General features: G+C 35.5%; 1 protein-coding gene across 2 annotated transcripts in view; it reads right to left on the bottom strand.

Moving 5' to 3' along the window:
• Window positions 1-409: 409 nt before the first annotated feature.
• Window positions 410-22704, bottom strand: part of LOC144976873 (GDP-mannose 4,6 dehydratase 1-like) — a 110328-nt gene continuing 88033 nt past the window's right edge. For both annotated transcript variants that reach the window (XM_078921417.1, XM_078921416.1), the window contains 6 exons: window positions 14073-14200; window positions 12714-12832; window positions 11375-11471; window positions 10786-10854; window positions 6542-6657; window positions 410-5515 (listed from right to left, as the gene is read on the bottom strand). In XM_078921417.1, the coding sequence (XP_078777543.1) occupies window positions 6595-6657; window positions 10786-10854; window positions 11375-11471; window positions 12714-12832; window positions 14073-14200 (476 nt within the window). In that variant the 3' untranslated portion in view covers window positions 410-5515; window positions 6542-6594. The remainder of the gene's footprint in view (window positions 5516-6541; window positions 6658-10785; window positions 10855-11374; window positions 11472-12713; window positions 12833-14072; window positions 14201-22704) is intronic.

Below are 22704 nucleotides of genomic sequence, written 5' to 3' on the forward strand. Positions count from 1 at the left end.
CCCAGTTCTTAACAAATACTTAGACTCGAAAATCTTCAATTTACATATATTAAAATGATCTCCCACTTATCAGAGTCTAAAACGAGACTTCTTACGACTTCCGAAAGAAATCTCAGCCTCAAGCCTCTTGTAAATTGGGGTTATCTTTATCTATCACAATAAGAAATATAATTTATTTCTGTTCAAATGAGAAAAAGTGTTTTGTTAGTATTGAGTGGAGCAGACCCACCAACTGCCCAGAACAACCAGCTTTTGAAACATTTCACAGAAAAAATAGACATTGAAGAGCATTTTATAAGAGATAAACAGTGAAAGAAAAATGTGTAAAATCACATATCACATTAATAGGTTAATGAATTGAAAACAAACATTTGTTAATTTGTAAATAAAAATAAGATGTGATCTGTACTTAGGTATACTTAAATATTTATATTTTTATTATAATAATATGTTCCATGCGTAGATTACATGCATAAATAAAATAATTGCAATTAAAACATTTTATATCAGAACAACACATATATCAAGAATCCTCTTGGCTCCATACTCCTTCTTAGCCAAATGATGCAGATACTGTTAATACTAGTGCCGCGCTGAGGACCGGACCGAGGACCGGTCCCACGGTCTTTTAGCTGTGAACCGTGGTCCAGTCCCAAAGAGGAAGACCGCCGGCGGTCCTCACTTCTTATCACCTTTCAACGGTCTCGCGCCATACTACTTCCCCAGCGATTCGTTGCCTCGGTCCTTTGCCTATCTTCCACCAATCACCACCCATCCCACTTAATTAATCGCACCCACCCCCCTTTGCCATACACTAAACGACACAGACGACCATAGAGGCAGACGACCACCTCCCTCCACTCCGCAAACCGCCCTTTCGTGTGTGAGATGGGGGGAACAGGAGGCGCACGCCTTGGACGATTCCATTATACGGGGTAAATTTCAAAATTTACTACACCATAATGATCGCAATGACAATGATCTATGATGAAGGCATGACCCCTCTTCTCTAATGGGTTATTGTTTGAAATGTATGTGACTACTAAAGATGTGTGTGTGTGTGTGTGTGTGTAGAACCTAGCAAGTTGCAAGTCTGATTTTTTTGTTTTCTTTTGTCCATCTCTTGTCGCCACTCCTTTCTATCGCATTGTTGTCATTTAAAATAATACAATAATATTAAAATTTCGTTTGGTGTTTTAACTAATCAAGTAATATGAGTTTCATTAGTTTCTTCCGTCCAAAAAAACCAGTTATAACGTCTGTATTTTTAAAAGGTCCAATAGAATATTTGGGGACCCCGATAGCTCAGTTGATAGAGCACTCTCTTTATACGCAAAGGGCCAGAGATCGATCCCGGGTGCAGTCGATTTTTTTCTGAATCCCTGTCTACTCAGCAATGAATGGGTAGCTGAGTTTGTTAGATCTGGCGAAAAGTCACCATCGACCCCTCTTATCACCTCATCCACCCCCTCTTATTATAACTTCACGTCTCTCTCTTACTCTTCAATGCTCGCTGCCCTCTAATGTGTGTGTGTGTGGGGGGGGGGGGGGGAGGGGGGGGTAGGAGTTGCGTGTGTGTATCAACGCCACGAACAACTCGATCAACGCCTTGGGCGATGCCATTATCTCCGTTAATGGGGATAAATTTCAAATTTTATTAAATTATCGAAGTAACAATGAAGTACGGTGAGCAAATAAAGAAGGCATCACCCCTCTTCTCTAATTAGGTTACAATTTGAAATGAGTGTGACTACTCCGTGTGTTTTACTCCTGTAGGCCACGGTTTTCATCGTGTAGCGGTCTTTAACGGTTCAAGAATCCTTGCGGTCTTCATTTCCCAAGGACCGTAGGACCGTGGTCCTTAAGCTTGCCAAGGACCGCCCCGCACTAGTTAATACCCCATTCGGTAATAACTTTTTATCAAAAAAGAGTGAAAAATCTTTAAATTTCGTATTTCTGATTATTTTGACTTTATCTATATCGAATTTTCATCATCTACTTCATTTATCCATAAAATATGATTCAAAATTCACATCGTTGGCTGTAGAAAGGTTTGAACCCAAAAGCAATAATTTTTTTGGTACCAGATCTGCCACAAGCAACAAACAAAAAATCTGTAGATATATTTATATAAAATCCGAATTTGATTTTTTTCAAAATGTGTATTAAAACAAAATGCCAGACTTATACTTGTAAATTAAGAATTATTTTATTTTATGAATGATCACTTTTAAATGCTTCAGAATTGATGTAGTGCAGTTCAATTTGGTAATATATCAACCATTGGTAAAAATACAAGATACTTTCTTTTCACTTTTTCCCCCCAAAATTGGTTACAAATTTGAATCTGGAGGAAAAAATATTAGGAATTCACCTAATCTCTCCCCTCCCCCCCCTTTCAAATCTGAATATACAAACTGATTGAATCTGTGTCAGTGACAGACCTGTTGTACGTTTTGTATTTAATAATTTACATCTCCGTACATTGTAGCATTTTATGTTGACACAACAGGATAAATATATGGCAAAAATATTTGTGGTGTGGAAGAAGTCAAATTCTTTTTTGATCAAGAAGTCGTGTTGTGTCGGTCGCCTTCAAAATTAGTAACACTGGTTCATCTATTTAGTGTTTATGACTCAATTATGGTGATAGTTCAAATTCGGCATAGCAGATTAAAATGAAATTAAAGCGAAAATGACACTATAGGATAAATATATGGCAAAACTATTTGAGTTGCAGAAGAGATTAAACTGTTTTTTTGATGCAGGTTTATGAACGTTATATTTATAATAACAGTCTGTGACTCAAATATAACGAAAGTAAGTTGAAATTTGGCAAAGTGGATGAAAATGAGAGTGAAATGAATCAAAATGTGCCCATGAAGAGGAAAGATCATTGACGTAGAGAAAATGATCATTGCCAATATGAAGTTATGTTGAATCTCAATTTAGATACCGAAACTTTCACTTTGCACTTTGTAAATTTAAACACAATTATCACTATCAGACTTGCCAACAATTTTTATTTTATTTTTGCGACTTTATCATTTAATGCTTATCTCAGAACAGAGCACATCTACATTTTTTTTCTCCTCCCAAAAGTTAAAAAAATAGCAATTTCATTTCATGGCGGCATGAATTTCATTTGACAGTTTTAGGCCACAATTTTTGTCACTCCTTGTCCATTGAATAAATCAAAATACGAAAATATCTGGATAGTTGCACTACCTGTTGCCAGTTTTTGCCCAGTTATTTTTTATATTCTTGTTAATTTTGTGTATTTTGGACAAGATTTCATATTGTGAATGAGGTCATTTTTATTCAACACACACAAAAAAGCATCCATATTCTTATTTTTTTTAAATTATAAAATAATTTAGTTTTCATTTGCTTCTCTTGGTCACAAATTGAGAATTTATTCCTGCTATAATTTTGATGCCAGTCTCTGTTTTTTTTTTGTTTTTTTTTGTTTTTGTTTATTTGTCATTATTAATCAACAAGAAAAGCTAGTCGAAGTTAGATACGTTCCATATGAAATACTTGTTCACGTATGAATGAAATAGGACACCAAAACTTAATTGCCTTATGTGTCGAATTGTGTCAACTATTTGCACATTTGACTCATAAACACGAAATTAGACTGGGTTGAAAGAAAATTAATGGTACAAAACAGTGCAGCGCTGCACAGAAATAGTGAAAATGTTAAATTCAAATTCATGGAAATACTGAACACAGGTTTATTATTCGTTTCCTTTCTTTTTATGAATAAAACAATATTTAGCAAGAGAATTTATTTTCAAGAAGAATATCACAAACAAAAAAAAAAAAAGTTAGTTGGCTATTGCTATTATTTCAGCGCTTGTTGTGAGGCCAAGATGACAACTCCATCATGTTGTGTATTACAACACTGTTATTTTCTGACCTATTACAAGCAACCAATAACAAATCTGTATTACATCATGGGGAACAAATCTTTATCAACCCAAATGAAATGTAAGAATATACGCAGTGTAGTTTATTTGGTCACAATTACTTCTCTTGCAAAAATTTGAGAAAAAAAAACAAAAAAAAAAAACAAATTAATAATGATAATAATAATAATAATAATAATAATAATAATAATAATAATAATAATAATGATGATAATAATAATAATAATAATAATAATAATAATAATAATAATAATAATAATAATAATAATAATAATCATAATAATATTAACAACAATATTCATTTTAAATTGAAATTTTGGTTTTATAAATACAAATCTAGATAGAAAAGTCCAAATTTGGCTCCAGTTGTAAGTGGCAGGTTTAAAAACAAACAAACAGTACAACAATTACGCGAAACTGCTCTTCATGAATAAGGAAGACAGAGATTAAGTCAATATATGCTAATATATAATAATCTCAAATTCACAGAAATATATATATATATCAGGTTTGTCCAATCACTGTATCTCATTATTCTCTTTTTATCTTACAAAAAAAATTGAAAATTAAGTCATTAAAACCTTTGAAGTAAATTGTAAGTGAAATATCAAACTATAAAAACAAATCTCATCATTATGTTTGAGAAAAATAAAATTGTAAGGATTAAAAGTAGACACAACCAAATTTAAGATTTAGAAGTTACCCGACTAAAGTTTAAAAGACTTCAAGTCACCAGAACAGGAATTAATTAAATCAAAAATAGCAGTCGATAAATAAACAGTGGTTGACATTTGATCAACACATTCAAACAGCTATTGTCCGTCGTTGGAATTAAAAAAAAAACAAACACACACACACACACACAAGGAAGAAAAAAAAATAGAGACAAAGAAAATAAAATAAAAATAAAATGTGAGGCTATGAGAGTCATTAAAAGGGGATTTGTAACACAGTCTGTAAATTGTTTCACGTTTAAGAAGTGCTGCAACAATAAAAAATTGCATCAGTACCTAGCTAGGTAAATAAACAATGATGAAATTTAAACTCATTCCCTAGGTCTAGTCTGATAAGTCACGTTGAACTGGACAATGTACGAAACATTGCCAGATAAAACAGAAAGAAAGATTTTGTTGGGATAACTTTGCCTTGTATATTTCTTTCTGTTTTATCTGGCAATGTTTCGTACATGCCTTTTCATGTTTTTATCTTATACAATTTACGAAACTACATTTAATCTCTTCAATACTAGTATTCAATTTATCATATATTTTGAAATTTTCAGCACCAGATTTCCAGAAACAAAATGCGGGATTGAGACGATTAGTTACAAATAATCAAATCAATTGACTTACAGAACATCTGGATTTCCTCCCTTGATGTTTCGGTTTAATAGGTTTATACACTCACAGACAAAACACACACACACACACATACAGATACTCTCTCTCTCTCTCTCTCTCTCTCATACACACACACACACACACAAGAATATCAACCAAGAGTTGTACTTGTCCACATGCCCATGCCAAAATATCCTGCGTAGAGACGAATCCTCTCATTGTATAAATGTTTGTACATTGCACCTGAATAATATAACAAAATTAAAAGGACACACATTTAAACGAATGAATGAATAAATAAATAAATAAATAAATTAATAAATAAATAAATAAATAAATAAATGAACATAAAGCATGTCCAAAATTTTCGACTGTAAGAAGTGATAGTTTTAAAAACCACTCCTGTTATACTTTTAATGCCATCCTCAACTTTTCTGGATTAGTTGTCATTATTCAAATTAAATAAAAACAAAAAAAACAACAAAACAGTAAAATTAATTTAACAAAATTATTTCACGTAATATGTAACTCATCATCTCAAAATGGTATCATGTCAGGGTCCACCAAATGGCAAATAGTGATTTTAAAGAAGAAAAAAGGACAGGAATTGTCAGATCATAATTTTTGTCAGTTTAACCCTGTCCTTACCAACCCTGTCCTTACCAACCATATGAAAAACGTCACATTTGTTACGATTCAATGAACATTTTTCTTATTTAGATTTGTTTTGTATGTCCCAAAATTTGAAGAAAAATATTTTTTTCATAGCTATTAAAATTTAATGCCGTTTTGTACAGCCGGTCTTGCTGAACAAACAATGTATAGCATGTACTTATTGCTTTTGAGTTTGTGCGTTACAAAAAATAAATAAATTTTTGTGTTAAGTAAGTATGGCATTTTGACAAAAAATCCTGAAAACAGTCGGTACGGAGAGAGTTAAGTAACTCAATATTGTCCCCAATAACACATGTAAAAATAACACAAGTTTCATACTTAAGATAGTGAATTCACTCATCTCTTGACCTTTAACGCATCTTGACATAAAAAACCGTTTTTGAGATTGTGAGTCACATATTATTTACTTAAGAACTTAAATTCTTAGTGTCACATTGAACGTTACATTGGACAGTTTTTTTGTTTTGTTTTTCTGTTTTTTAAAAAATATCATATTTCGCTAAGACTAAAAGTAAACTGCCTTATTATTAGCTACTTAGCATACTTTTGTGAATACAACGGAATGCTTGTCCCTTATAACATTGAATTACCCACCTTTGTATAAGTATAAAAAGGTCTTCGATAACAAAACCTTCTTGGCAGCTCCACTAAGCAATGGGATTTTTCTTCATCAACTCTATATCAGCCAACACCATCTCTTTTGTTAACGACTGTAGATAGAAGAATGAAACAAGGATGAGATATTAAAATAATAAAATAAGAGCATTCTCCTGCACCTCCAATCTATATTTTTTTCTCCTTCTTCTTTCTCGCTTTCTTGATGTTACAATTATCATCATTATGATTAATCTTTGACTCCTCCTTTTTAAAAAAAAGGGGTTGATTGGCTCAGAGGTAGGTACGGTCTTTGCTTCGTACCCGAAAGGTACCAAGTTCGATCACTCGCCGCTGCTTTATGTGGCCTTAAGCAAGTCACCTCGCCCTAGGTCAATTTGCGGCGCTGCACTGCGGCTGATGCCTGGGTTATTCCATTCTTCCCTTGGAATAGACCATAGAGAAAAGTTTCCCCTATGGGGGAATAAAGGGAATTTTATTTTATTTACTATCATGAATATAAATATTTAGAATAAATATAAACATTTATGTCTGCATTTTTATTGGTTTACTCAATGTGCTTCAAAATGCTTTATTTATTTCCCCTCGCAAGCCATGTGAAAACATATTTCCATTTCCTACAGTACAAGTGGTCTGGAAGCACTCTTTTGGATAGGGATGATACGTGTGAAAGTGAAACATAAAATCGTCTCAAGAAACATTTAGTATTTAGCGTTAGTTCCTTATTTTTATTTTTTGCAAATCAATCAAAATACAGTGAATGACAAAATAATTTAAATTGAGCATTCTGATTGCTATTGAAAATACAAATGTAGAAAAAAAGGGAGATACTTGCACACACACTGTCTTTACAGATATTATAGTGTCTCCATCATATGTTAGTTTGTTTTAAAGGTGTTTAAGTCGCTTGCGACATATTTAGGTCAGTTCAGCACCAGTAAAAAGGAAGAAAATGCAATGGTCAAAAAATTCTAGAATTACAATTAAAGCACCTAAGAAAAAGTAAGACAAAGGAAAATTTGTTCAAATATGGAACATATGTAGATTTCAAAATACACCATCAATGTATTTCGTTTGAGGTAACCTTAAAGTGTCATCCAGACACCAGCCCAGGATCCCACTGAGAGGAATACACTCAAATGTTTACAAGATATGTTCAAAAATATATAACTATAAATATAAAACTAAAGATGGTTTACAAGGAATAAAAATCACCTCCCCAAACTAACACTATACATTTAACTGTTTCCCATCCAGCCAAGGAGTCGGGCAAGGGCCAGGACAAAACCAAGAAATCCCATTCCAAGACAAGAAAGACAGAAAGCACCTCAGAAACCAGATACAGGGGGATAGAAAACACCTCATGTGACCTGCCCACCATGGCCGTCAAAAGACCCCAACCACGTCTCCATCATACTGAATTCATTGGCTTTCACCACTCTTCCATGAGCTTGACAAGCAGATGAATCAATCTGGCATGGTGTGTTTTTTTGCATCACTTTTCGAGATTTTATAAGTGTATGGGAGTAGCTTCCGTCAGCTGTGCAGGCCTATTTGTCTTTGGAAGGGATTTTTTTCACTGTGACAAGGGAAATAATTGCACAGCAAAAAATATTTTTTAAAACTTAATGCTCTTTTGTACAGCTGGTCTTGTTGAACAAACAATGTAAAGCATGTACTTATTGCTTTTGAGTTAAGTAAGTATGGCATTTTATGGCAGTTTCCAACAGCTGTACTGTAATGGATTGCTTATTTTCTGATCAGTCGATAAAGAGGCAGAGCCTCGTCAGGTTATTTCGATAATAAAACATTGAAGTACGAATTGACCCAGTGCTCTGTTGAGTAACAGTGGGGATTGAACCAGGGACCATTTGAGATGGAGATCAGTGGAGATAAAACTCAGGATAATGGGTGGTCAATATTAGAGGGGAGGAAACCTTGTGATCCTGGGTTGTAGATAGTAGTGGGGAATGAACTCGAGGACAAGACGGAGTGTGGACATAAGTGGGAAGGAAGTGAACCTGGTTGCACCCTGGACCATGGGATATAATAACCAGGAGGAGTAAAACCAGAACTTTGAGATGTGAACATCAGTGAGGATTAAACCTGGGATAATGGGCTGGTGACACTGGTGGGGAGTGAACTTTAGGACTGTAAGATGTAGACAATTTGGGAGTGGACAAGAGAGAAATGTACTCACTTTTTGAGATAGACACCCAGAACAATGTGGGGTGGACTGCAGCAGGGAGTGAACTCAAACTATGTAAGGTGGACATTAGTAGGGAGTAAATACGGGATAGATACACAAGTGAGGAGCAAACCTGGGACTATGGGATGTTGAAACCAGTGGAGTGAAGCCAGGACTGTGAGATATGAACACCTGAGAAGAATAAACTTGTAACTTTGGGATAAGGACACCAGTGGAGAGTGAATCTGGGACAATGAGAGGTGGACATCACCGGGCAGTGATCATGGAACCAAAGTATATGGACTTCAGTGGGGAGTGAACCTGGAACTATGGGAGGTGGACACTAATAGGGAGTGAACCCGAGATTATGGGAGGTGAACAGCTCTGACTGTGAAACTGCTCCTTATTTATATATACATCATATTTCCATTATCTATTTATCGTACTGTGTAAATTATAACAGCTCCTTATTTATATATACATCATATTTCCATTATCTATTTATCATACCGTGTAAATTATAACACGTTTGTAAAGAAATTTCCTTTTTGGAATGCAATAAAGTATTATTATTATTATTATTATTATTATTATTATTATTATTATTATTATTATTATTATTATTATTTATTTATTTATTTATTTATTCCACCCAAGGCCTTACCACGAGACCAGGGATCACTCATACAACTATAGTACGTACATTTATTTTGCTTGCCATGTATTGATTAGTAATTATAACAGATCATTGAGTTTTTAAAAGAGATAAATAGACATATTGCTTGAGCAATAATACATAATCAATATGTAAAGAGATAAAGAAAATAAGAGGTTTACGAAATTAATGAAATGCAAAGAATTGATTGTGGATGTGAGTTTGTGCACCACATGCACATGCAGTGGTTATATAAATCTCTCTCTCTCTCTCTCTCTCTCTCTCTCTCTCTCTCTCTCTCTCTCTCTCTCTCTCTCTCTCTCTCTCTCTCTCTCTCTCTCTCTCTCTTATATATATATATATATATATATATATATATTATATATATATATATATATATATTATATATATATATATATATATTTATATATATATATATATATATATATATATATATATATATATATATATATATATATATATATATATATATATATATATATATATATATCTAATATTGTTTAATAGATAAATAAGTCCCATGGTCTGGCCCAGAGGGTCAGTCCTATTGTAAAGGTAACGCCCCAGATGATCTATAGTATAGTTTCCAAGGTAGTCTCATTTAGTCCCATTTATATGTGCGCTAGGTGGTCTAGTGGTATGAAACTCGCCTTTGGATTGGAAAGTCCTGGGTTCGAGACTGCTCTGAACGAGGCATTGTTGAGTCCTTGCAAAAGGCTCTTTACTCACATTCTCTCAAGGTACTCAGGTGTAAAATGAGTACCTGGTCATTGTCTGTCGGGGAAAAAAATGCAATAATGCCTACCAGGCGCCATGTCTTGTCTTACATGAGTTGCTGTTGGCTAAGGAGCCTTTGTAAAGCGCTTTGATCACGATTAGTGGACATTCATCATCATCATCATCATTGCCTTTTTCACCCTGGGTCAGGGTATAGGCCACAGACAAAGAGTTTCCATCCTTCTCTGTCCCGAGCTATCCAGAAACTCTTCGGTCACCCAAGCTAAAAAAAGGATTTGGTTTGTCTGTCTGCGTTTCTGTAACGGTTTGAGTTTAACGGAAAGGGGTGTCAACCCTTTGCCAACCCCCATGGACATTGCAATTTTTAAAAAGCACCAAAAAAACAAAACAAATAGAGCTCAAGTTGTCATTATTTGGCTGGCTTTTGTACCTATTACATAAGCAATCCTTATGGCATTGGAGAAGAAATATGAGGACGAGGAGAAAAAGGTAGAAGAGGAGAAGGAGACAATGAACACGATGGAGGACAAAGAGGACAGGGTAAAGTTGGAAGAGAATGAAGTCAAGGGAAGAGAACACTAAAAGATGAAAACAGATTCTCAATAAGCAGATCCATTTTACCTCAAAGTCGTAGTTTGATTTCCATCCTAGAGTCTTTTTGGCCTTGGTTGGGTTTCCAAGTAGCAAGCACTGATGATGGAGGAATGGGTATAAATAGGTAACAGGTAAGCTAATATGATAAGATAAAACGAAGGTAAAGATGGTATTATTATTATTATTATTATTATTATTATTATTATTATTATTAGTATTATCATCATCATCATCATTATTATCATCATCATCATCATCATCATCATTATCGTTACCATTATTATTATTATTATTATTACTATATTATTATTATTATTATTATTATTATTATTATTATTATAATAATTATTATCAAATAATAATAAAAATAATAATAATAATAATAATAATAATAATAATAATAATAATAATAATATTATTATTATTATTATTATTATTATTATTATTATTATTATTATTATTATTATTATTATTATTATTATTATTATTATTATTATTATTATTATGCTCATGATGAAGATGGTGATGCTGCTGCTGCTGCTGATGATGATGGTGATGATGATGACGACGAGCATGTTGATGATAGTGACGATGACAATGACGACATAAAACTCACCACTTCAGTAGGTCTGTAAAACTTGGGGTTGACACGTACTAGAACATTCCCTGTCTTTTTATCTTTGCCAATTTCATCCACCCCGCTGCCTTCCCATCTGATCAATTCAAACAAAAGAAAATATTATGTGTACATGAGATATTATTATGTGATATTCTACAACTTCGATAAAGTGTCCAACTCCACTTACCTATTTCTTTGGCCACTCTCTGGAGAATAGGGTTTACACCCCAGATCTCTATCTGAAACTGGAATGGTCTGGGGCCACCTTCTTTGCTCCACCTCATATCATCTTTATAGTCTTCAGATCGCCGGCCAAAGTATGCCACCATGCTGTTAGTGGGCAAAGATCTGAACTAGTGTGTATGAAAGGTGCCAGACAAAGCAAGAAAGAAAAATACAAGAAAAAAAACACATCCCAAAAAATTAGTCTACCTTGACTGGGGATCGAACCTCAGGCCTTCTGATTACTGGTCATTCATGCTACCATTACACGGTTCTCACAAACCCGTATACTTACTTAATTACTCAAACCTGTTGACATGTAGGGCAGACCGAATGACCTCCATCGTCCACTGTCCATGCCCATCACCTTCAGGGAACTCCCGGTCTCTCTCTCTCTCTCTCTCTCTCTCTCTCTCTCTCTCTCTCTCTCTCTCTCTCTCTCCCTCTCCCCCTCTCCCCCCCCCCCCCCCCACTCTCAGCTCTCCCTCTTTCAAAAAGAAACTTACAGCCCAATATCCACTTATAAGGCACACTAAGTGTCCCAACACTTAGCATGTGTAGGACGATACATAAAACCTTTAAAGACGCTATTACATACAATATTTTCTTGACACAGGCAACACTGTAAGAGCTGTACTCATTTTACACCTGAATGCGGTGAAAGAATATTGGTAAAGATCCGTTTCCAAGGACTCAATCTTTGCAACACTCACAGCTGGACTAGGACCAGAAGCCTACACCTCTGTTGTATCAAAAAGAACACAAGCGTCAGGCTTTAAGCAACAAGTATGTAGTAGTCAACAACCCAAAGACTACTATTTCAAACCACAGCAGTCTATATTGTCCTTAAATATTGCAGAGTCGATTTAACACTCTGTATCATTAACAGTAAAGTTGACAACTCATAAATTCCCATGAATGGATTGTTTAACTACCTTATCATACCTTAAAACTATCTAAAATCTACTTGGTAATGGTAAAAAATCCACAGACAATTATTTCAATACACTGATGACAATACTCTATGTCATTTAATTTGACTTTAACACTCTTTGTAAATTTCCGGGAATCTGTAAATAGACAAATCTAATTTAATTTTATTCTTCCTACTTACTCTATATCAATGTCCACGCATTTGAAGGCAAGCTCCACAAATTCTCGTACACTGTGTGTCTCCCCCGTAGCTATAACAAAGTCATCAGGCTTCTCAGCTTGGAGCATCAACCACATTGCCTAAATACGCCCAAAATAAGTTTTAAGTTATTTTATGTTAAATATGCTAGCTAGGCCCACAATACGTGACCCAATACTTCAAACCAGTATCATGCCAGATAAACAAGATGTCATTGCATGGCCCAGGTCTCTTATCTCAAAAATAAATAATACATTTCTTTACATGGCCAACGTCTCTTTACTCAATAATATCGCTCTTTGCATGGTCCATGTCTCTTATCTCAATCATATGGTTTCTTTGCATGGTCCAGATCTCTTAACTCAATAATATCGCTCTTTGCATGGCCCATGTCTCTTATCTCAATCATACGGTTTCTTTGCATGGCCCATGTCTCTTATCTCAATCATATGGTTTCTTTGCATGGCCCATGTCTCTGATCTCAATCATATGGTTTCTTTGCATGGCCCACGTCTCTTATCTCAATCATATGGTTTCTTTGCATGGTCCAGATCTCTTAACTCAATAATATCGCTCTTTGCATGGCCCATGTCTCTGATCTCAATCATATGGTTTCTTTGCATGGCCCATGTCTCTTATCTCAATCATATGGTTTCTTTGCATGGTCCAGATCTCTTAATTCAATAATATCGCTCTTTGCATGGCCCATGTCTCTTATATCAATCATATGGTTTCTTTGCATGGCCCATGTCTCTTATCTTAATCATATGGTTTCTTTGCATGGTCCAGATCTCTTAAATCAATAATATCGCTCTTTGCATGGCGCATGTCACTTATCTCAACAATATGGTTCTTTGAAACCCCGGGACTTTTAAATTAATACTATGGTTCCTTTCAAGACACAGGTCTCTTATAAATAATTAATGGCTTTGCATGGCTCAGGACTCTCAACTCAATAATATAGTTCTTTGCATGACCGAGGACTCTTAACCTTCTCCTTACCAACTACAGGAAAATCGTCACACTCGTTACAATGCAACCAACAACTTTCTCATCTGATTATTCTTGTTTCTCATAAGAAGAAAATTTGTTTATTATAGCCATAAAAACGTGACACTGTATTGTAGAGCTAATTTTGCTGAACAATATTATGCATAGAATTTACTTGTTAATCTTCTGTTTGAGTAAGAAAAATTTATTTTTGTGTTGGGTGGATGTGAAGTTTTGGGGAAAATTCTGAAACTGGCCGGTAAGAAGAGAGTTAAATCAATAATATGGCTCTTTGCATAGCAACAATGTCCTGCCTCATCATAATCATTCTCATGGCCCCGATCTTTTTACCTCAACGTAATCCTTTGCATGACCCCAGTCCCTCTTGGCGTTGAGGTTACCAAGTTCAAGGTCTTTTTGTTGCCCCAGTGTGATTTTTGCTACTGCTCGTGTGATTTTGCGTGTCACGAACGTTTCACCTGTGGCAGAAAAAAAAAAGAGAAAGAGAAGGTAAAACATGAATTAAAGGATCCTGTCAGGATTTATTTAATTAAAGCCCCTTTAAAAATACAAACAGGGGAAATCTCAGGAGAAAACAGGAGTTGGCAACTCTGAATACCACACAAACTCCTATTTATAGGAGGGGTTTAATTATAAAATATTCACGAATTGATGTAGTCTTAATGAATTTGAACAAATGTCCATCTAGGAACCATATTTTCATTAATCTTACCTAAAATATAACGTAATATCTAAATTTGGTTCAATAATAAAAAAAATTGTCGACCAAAAAATCTGTATATGTAAAATAAAACAACAAAAACAAAAACAAAAACAAAAACAACAACAAAAAAAAACAACCAAAAATAGAACTTTTATAAAGGGCAACATTCACTAAACATGTTGAAAGCGCTTTGCAAGGGGTCATCAGCCAACAGCATCAATTAAATGTACATTTTAAAATTCAGACAGAGAAGAGACAGCGCTGTTAAAGGCCATGTACTCATTTTACACATGAGTACTGTGAGAGAATGTGAGTAAAAAGCTTCTTCCAAGGACGCAACTATGCGCCGCTTGGGACTCGAACCCAGGACCTTCCAATCCGTGGGCGAGTGTCATACAACTAGACCTACCGTATGTCAATAACCGTAGAGTGATACCTAACTTAGCATAGCCATGTACACAGTATTAATAGTAAAGTTAGAGAGACAAATTCGCTCTCCTCAAAGAAGGCATTAAATTTAACCCAAAAAAAAATTATATGAAAAGATATCTTTTCAAAACGTCTCTTTTTATCATTCTGATTTAACAGTCATCTTTCGTGATTTATTTCAACAAGTTTGACTCTTGATATCGAGCTCTGAGCTGGACAAATTGTCTTAGCTCAACTCATTTCAGTGATGAAGAAAACCTCTGAAGTACCGAGACAGTTATTGGAGAATCTTCACAACAAGAAAAAGAAACTATCGGAGCTGCGAAGTCGAATGGCGTCGAAAGCGGAAGTCAAGTAAGTCAGTTATTCAGTGAGTTAATTTGTTTGTTTTTGTTTTTAAGGGTTTTACGGCGCTTGCAACACATTAAGGTCATATCAGCGCCAGTAAAAAGGAAGAAAATTGTATAGTAAAAAGTTCTAGAATTACAATTAAAGCACAAAAGAAAAGGTAAGACAAAGGGGAATTGGTTCAAATAGGGAACAGATGTAGATTCCAAGAGCACACCGTCAAAGTACTTAGTTTGAGATCACCTAAAAGTCTCATCTGGACACAAGCACAGCCCCCACTAAGAGGAATACACTCAAATGCTTACATTATAAATTATAACAAATATAATAATAGTATTAATACATAACAGAGAGATGATTTACAGGGAAAAAAATATCATCACCCAAAACAATAACTATGCATTTGACTGTTTCCCTCCCAGCCAGGACTCCAGCCAGGGCCAGGACAAAACCAAGTAATCTCATTCCAAGACAAAGACAGAAAGCATGTTGGAAAACAGTTATAAGGGGATAGAAGACAGTATGTACCTCCCTGCCCACTATGGGAGGTAGGAACCCCACCCAGTCAGTGAGTTAACCCTCTCCTTCCCAACTATAGGAAAATCGTCACATTCGTTACGATACAAACAACATTTTTCTGACTGATTTGTTGTTTTTTTTAAAAATCACAATAATATACAGAAAAGGTGTTGTAATATCTACAAGAACTTAACACTGTTTTTTAAAGCTTGTTTTGCTCTACAAAATTATGTAAAACATGCATTTTGTGCGTTTAAAATTGAGTTTTAAAATTCAATTTATGTGTTGGGCAGGGATGAGATTTTAGTAAAAGTTTTGGGAATTGTCGGCAAGGAGAGAGTTAAAGAGGAAAATGATCGTCTTCTTTGCCTTATAGAACAATACCCAATTTAATAAGTAAGTACAGCTTTTCTTTGGTGATTTGAATGTGCCTTATAGATTAACCAGTTAAGTGTCGTACTCTGGAAAAATGTGTATTCAAAAATTTGGTCAGAAAACTCGTCCTTTAAATATCGACCGATTTAAATGACCCTCATATCTTGGCTAAAACTATTAAACCTGGGAGTTCGCAGCTCGCGAAGTCCCACGTTTGAGAGTTTTTGCCGAGACGAGGGCCATTTAAATCGATCGATAATTGAAAGATGAGATTTCTGGATAATTTTTTAAATACAAGTTTTTACATTACGGCAGTTAACTGGTTAAGAGAGAGAGAGAGAGAGAGAGAGAGAGAGAGAGAGAGAGAGAGAGAGAGAGAGAGAGAGAGAGAGAGAGAGAGAGAGAGAGAGAGAGAGAGAGAGAGAGAGAGAGAGAGAGAGAGAGAGAACTTTTTACCTCATTTTCTATCTCTTGGTCACTTAACGAGTTTTGAAAGTCGCCCTCTCTTATGTTAAGCATAAAACTCAACTTTAAGAATCAGGTTCACTCCAACATAACACAGTTACGAACGATCGGTCACGTGAGTTGGGGGGGGGGGGGTTCCATGTTATAATGCCGTGTGATTGTCATAACCGGGAAGAGGAATTATAACAGGATTGCGTTACATTCTGATTAAATCCGATAAGCCTACAATACGATGTAATCTTTTGAAAGCATCGATTTCCCTCCTATGGTGATAGAATGCGGTCGAATTGAATAAATGTTCACCGGTTCTGTCGCGCAAAAGGAGAAGGGGATTTTTTTTAAAAAACGTTCACCAAAAAAAATTATCCAAGCACTTCACAAGGAGTAAAGACTATGTCGTATGACACTCGCTTTCGGATCGGAAGGTCCTGGGTTCGAGCCTCGCTCGGCACATCGTTGAGTCCTTGGAAAAGCCTCTTCACTCACATTCTCTCATCGAACACAGGTGTAAAATGAGCACCTGGCCGTTAACAGCGTTGTCTCTGTCCGAAAAAAATTGTAATATCACCTAACAGGCGCCATGTCTCGTTCTACATGTAAAGTGTTACTGTTGACCAGGGACCTTTTGAAAAGCGCTTTGAGCAGGTTTAGTGGATATTGCTCTATATAAAAACTCAATTTTTTTTTTAATGGACCAACAACAACAATTAACACGTAGGTTACGACATTAAAGAAAAAGCCTGTAAGGTTACTCTGACATACTAGTGAAAAACACATATTGAGAAATTTGGCCAGAACACGCGCTTCTTCGAATATGAATTTTTTTTCGTTTTACACATGACATTTACAGAAGGGCATGTTTCTTGCTTGCAAAAAAAAAAAAAAAAAAAAAAAAGAAAAAAGAAAAAAAAAAGCTTTATCTTTATCCTAAAAATGACCTGATTTTCCTAAAATACTGACTTGCAGGATTTGCCACGAGTTCCTACATCGCCAATTACCAGAAGGTTCATTGAGAAAGAAAGTTCGCCACCAAATTCTCCGGACTAGATCCACTATATTATCACTTCTGGAATGCCCTTTCGACAAAAGTTTATGAAAACCATGGACAAACACAAATTTTGACAGATTTTCAGGAGAAAATAAAATCTGCTTGGACAGAAGTCACTCGTTTGAACGAAGATTGATTCTTCCCCGTCTGCTGATTTTTTGTTTTGTTTTTTGTTTGTTTGTTTTAAAGGGTTTTACGGTGTTTGCAACGCATTTAGGTCATATCAGCACCAATAAAAAAAAAGGAGGAAATGGGATAGTCAAATTTTTTTTTTTAGATTTACATTTGTAAAGGACACAAGAAAAAGTAAGACAGAGGGGAATGGTTCGATGAGGGAAACAAAAAGGTTGCGAAGTCCCAGGTTTGAAATTTTTGTTAAGACGAGGGTCATTTAAATCGATCGATACTTGAAGGATGAGTTTTCTGGCCAAATTTCTAAATATATGTTCTCCCAGAGCACGGCAGTACGGTGCTAGTACATTTTTGTTGTTGTTTGTAGACAAAGACAATGTTATAGATAGTATGCGCTTGCCATCCGGAAGTATAACGGACCAACACACAAAGCTGTGTTTATCCATGAACGTTTATAGTCAGGTTAATACAGTTCAGTGAGCATTACTCATAAACGCGGATGGCAAAAAACAATAAAAAAACATGAGTGACGTCATCTTCGAACTATGTATAGATCAGGTAATGATTTAACATTGAGTATGGTGAGAAAATGTGCGTAAAGAAACTTCTCTAATGACCGTGTGTCGTCACGCAGTAGAATTTGAACCCGCGACGTGCAGGTCATAAGCCAAAAATAAACAACGGTTACAAACCGATGTACCCAACACATAATGTGTGTTGTGTACCGGTCACTGATGAAAAGAATATGGGGGACAGATCTAACAGACACAGCTACACAACCACTTCTGATGTGTGTGTGTGTGTGGGGGGGGGGGGGGGTCATATGAAAAAAAAAAAACTCGACTTCACCCGGGATCGATCTCGATCTCCTGGCATGTTGAAGCAAGTGCTCTACCAATTGAGTTATCCGTACATCCAATTCTCGACAGCAGACGTTAAATCCGTGTCACTGTTTGTAAAGAAACGTTGTCTTTTACCCCCGAAAATTCCCAAGCGCCTCACATGTTGCACGTCTCATCTCCTTTAGCAAATTTAATATAATGTACGATTACCCGGAAGTATTGTCAAACATAAAGATCATGATCTCCACCATGAATAATCACATTGTATAGACTATAACCGGTGTATATTTATGTGCAGGTCTGCTAACCCAAATAATGAAGTGCTCATTGTTGTAATGGAAACACTCTCAAACCAACGCAATACATTGTCCATTACAACAATGTAACCTAAAACAAACCTATAATTGCGCTCGAGTGTCAGACCTATGTGCACGCAGGTTACAACGCAACCTTTCTTTTTTCTACTTTATTTAAACACTGATCTCTCTACCCAATAGATAGAACGAAATTGACGCCACTTAGCTCTTTGTTATTGATTTTAGCAAGCCATTTTTTATAAGTAGTTCTCAATATATAGCATCAATCAGACTATAAACCTTCAAGAAAACGCATTATTTTTGTGTGTTGGTACGTTATGTCATGTTGTGAGCTTTTTGGATAAACGCAAAGCATCAATGGCCAGCAAAATAATATAAACAACATGAATAATTGATGTGACGTCATTAGCAGTCGGCTTTATTATTTGTTGCTGGATATTGAATGGCACTCAAGAGCTTTTGTTCGGCGGCAGACTAGTCTTTTATCCCTCGTGATTAAATTGGATCAAATTGGAATTAAAATAGCATTTTGTCATTGTATGGAGGAAGTCTGGCTTTCCATCCTTGGTGATTAAATTGGATTAAATTGATTAAAAAGCATTCGAATGAATAAGTTACTTGAGAAATCGCTATTAGGCTAGCACTATTCAGTATCTGATACTGAATAGTGGTTTTGCACTATTCAGTATCAGATACTGAATAGCGGTTTTCCACTATTCAGTATCTGATACTGAATAGTGGTTTTGTACTATTCAGTATCTGATACTGAATAGTAGTTTTGTACTATTCAGTATCTGACACTGAACAGTGGTTTTGCACTATAATACGGTGTTGTTTTTTTCCGAAACCTGACAAAGAGGGCAGCTGTGGGAGTGAATCTGGGACTCAGAGGAGTGTACACCTGTGGGGAGTGAACCTGGGACTGGGTTTCGGCGGGTTTCGTAATAAAAAGCGATTTTACTTTTTTACGAAACCCGACGACACCTGGCAATATCCGACAAAGTTATGGGAGTTAGGCAGCAGCGTGTGTGTGTGTGTGTGTGTGTGTGTGTGTGTGTGTGTGAGTGTGTAAGGGAGAAGGGGGGGGGGGGAGGAGAAGGGATGAACCTGAGAACCAGGGAAGTGTACACCAGTGGGGAGTGAACCTGGGACTCTGGGTTTTGTAAAACAGCAGTAACAAAATGGGGGGGGGGGGGGGGGGGTACTTTTTTACGAAACCCCACAATATGCGGCAAACTTGTGGAAAGTAGGCAAAGCGTGGGACTGAACCTGAGACAGTGAAGTGTACACCAGTGGGGAGTGAACCTGAGACTATGGTTTTCGGCGGGCTTCAGATAATTTCATATAAAAGCAATTACATTTTTATGCAACCCGACGAAACCTGGCAATATCCGAGAAAGTTATGGGTAGTAGGCAACAGTGGGGAGTGAACCTGAGATTCGGGGAAGTGTACACTAGTGGGGAGTGAACCTGGGACTGGTTTTCGGTGAGTTTTGGAGGAAAAAAAAAGCAATTACTTTTGTTTACGAAATGCGCCAAATCCCAACAAAATGGGGCAAAGTTATGGAAAGTAGGCAAATAATGGGGAGTGAACGTGAGACTAAGGGAAGTGTACACCAATGGGGAGTGAACCTGAGACTATGGTTTTCTGCGGGTTTCAGCGAGTTTCACATAAAAGCAATTACTTTTTTACCAACCCGAAGAAACCTGGCAATATCCGACAAAGTTATTGAAGTAGGCAACAGTGGGGAGTGAACTGAGATTCATAGAAGTATACACTAGTGGGGAGTGAACCTGAGACTCTGGTTTTCAGCGGGTTTCAGCGAGTTTCATATAAAAGCAATTGCTTTTTTTACGAAACCCGGCAATATCCGACAAAGTTGTGGGAAGTAGGCAACAGTGGGGAGTGAACCTGAGCTTAGGGAAGTGTACACCAGTGGGGAGTGAACCTGAGACTATGGTTTTTGGCGGGTTTCAGCGAGTTTCACATAAAAGCAATTACCTTTTTACGAAACCCGGCAATATCCAACAAAGTTATGGGAAGTAGGCAACATTGGGGGGTTAACTTGAGATTCATGGAAGTGTACACCAGTAGGGAGTGAACCTGAGACTCTGGTTTTCGGCGGGTTTCAGCGAGTGTCATATAAAAGCAATTACTTTTTATCGAAACCCGACAAACCTGGCAATATCCGACAAAGTTATTGAAGTAGGCAACAGTGGGGTGTGATCCTGTGATTCAGGGAAGTGTACACTTGTGGGGAGTGAACCTGGGACTCTGGATTTTATAAAAAAGCAAGACCAAGGGAAAGGGGGAATTACTTTTTATCGGAACCCGCCAAAACCCGACAAAGTTATGGGAAGCAGGCAGCAGTGGGGAGTGAATCTGGGATTCGGACACCGATGAGGATTGAACCTGGGACTGCGAGAGGTTCATACCAGTGGACAGGGAGCTCAGAATGTACTTTTATTTCAAAACCTACCGATATTGTCAAAAGTTATGGGAAGTGGGCACCATTGGGCAATGAACCGGGACTCAGGGAAATGCACACCGATTGGGAGTGAACCTGGGACTGTGAGAAGAGGTTAACAGTGGAAATGAACCTGGGACTATGGAAGATGGATACCAGTGGGAAATGAAGCCGGACTATGGGAGGTGGATACCAGACGAGAATGAAGCAATTACATTTTTACGAAACCGCCAAAAGCTGTCGAAAATCCATAGACTTAGGTTTACTCCCCAATAGTGTACACTTCCCTGAGTCTCAGGGTCACTCCCCCACTGTTGCCTACTTTCTTTCCATAACTTTGTCGGATATTGTCGGGTTTCGTAAAAAAAAGTAATTGCTTTTTTTTTACGAAACCCAGTCCCAGGTTCACTCCCCACTGTTGCCTACTTCCTGGCGTGTTTCGTGAAAAAAGAAACACCTCTAAAAATACCACCTGTATTCAGTAAATAGATGTCAATTGTAGTCTAATATTCAATATCTATTTAAATTATTATCATTATTATTATTATTATTATATTATTATTTATTATTATTATTATTATTATTATTATTATTATATTTTTTATCATTATTATTTTTTTTATCATTATTATTATTATTATATTATTATTATTATTATTATTATTATTATTATTATTATTTATTATTATTATTATTATTATTAAGATTATTATTATTATTATTAAGATTATTATTATTATTATTATTATTATTATATTTTATTATTATTATATTATTATATTATTATCATATTCATCATCATCATCATCATCATCATCATCATCATCATCAATCATCATCATCATCATCTATCATATCATCATCATTTTATTATTATTATTATTATTATTATTATTATTATTATTATTATTTATTATTTATTTTTTTAATTTTTTTTTTTATTATTATTATCATTATTATTATTATTATTATCACGTAAATTTTAATATAATACGGCAATTAATTCACGGAAGTACATCGCTCAATTAAAAATGGCAGAAAGTCTGGCCACATATTTATAATGAATCGGGTTTGTCTTAGATGACCAAACAAACAAACAAAAAAAATAATAATCATAATAATAATGATGATGATGACGATTACAACAATAATAATAATAATAATAATAATAATAATAATAATAATAATAATAATAATAATAATAATAATAATAATAATAATAATAATAATAATAATAATAATAATAATAATAATAATAATAATAATAATACTAATAATAAAAGAAGAACAATAGTATAATATCAACATTAAAGCAT

The sequence above is a fragment of the Berghia stephanieae genome, chromosome 7, assembly GCF_034508935.2.
Source record: "Berghia stephanieae isolate SIO BIC M18660-M18661 chromosome 7, UCSD_Bste_1.3, whole genome shotgun sequence".
Taxonomy (NCBI): Eukaryota; Metazoa; Mollusca; class Gastropoda; order Nudibranchia; family Aeolidiidae; genus Berghia; species Berghia stephanieae.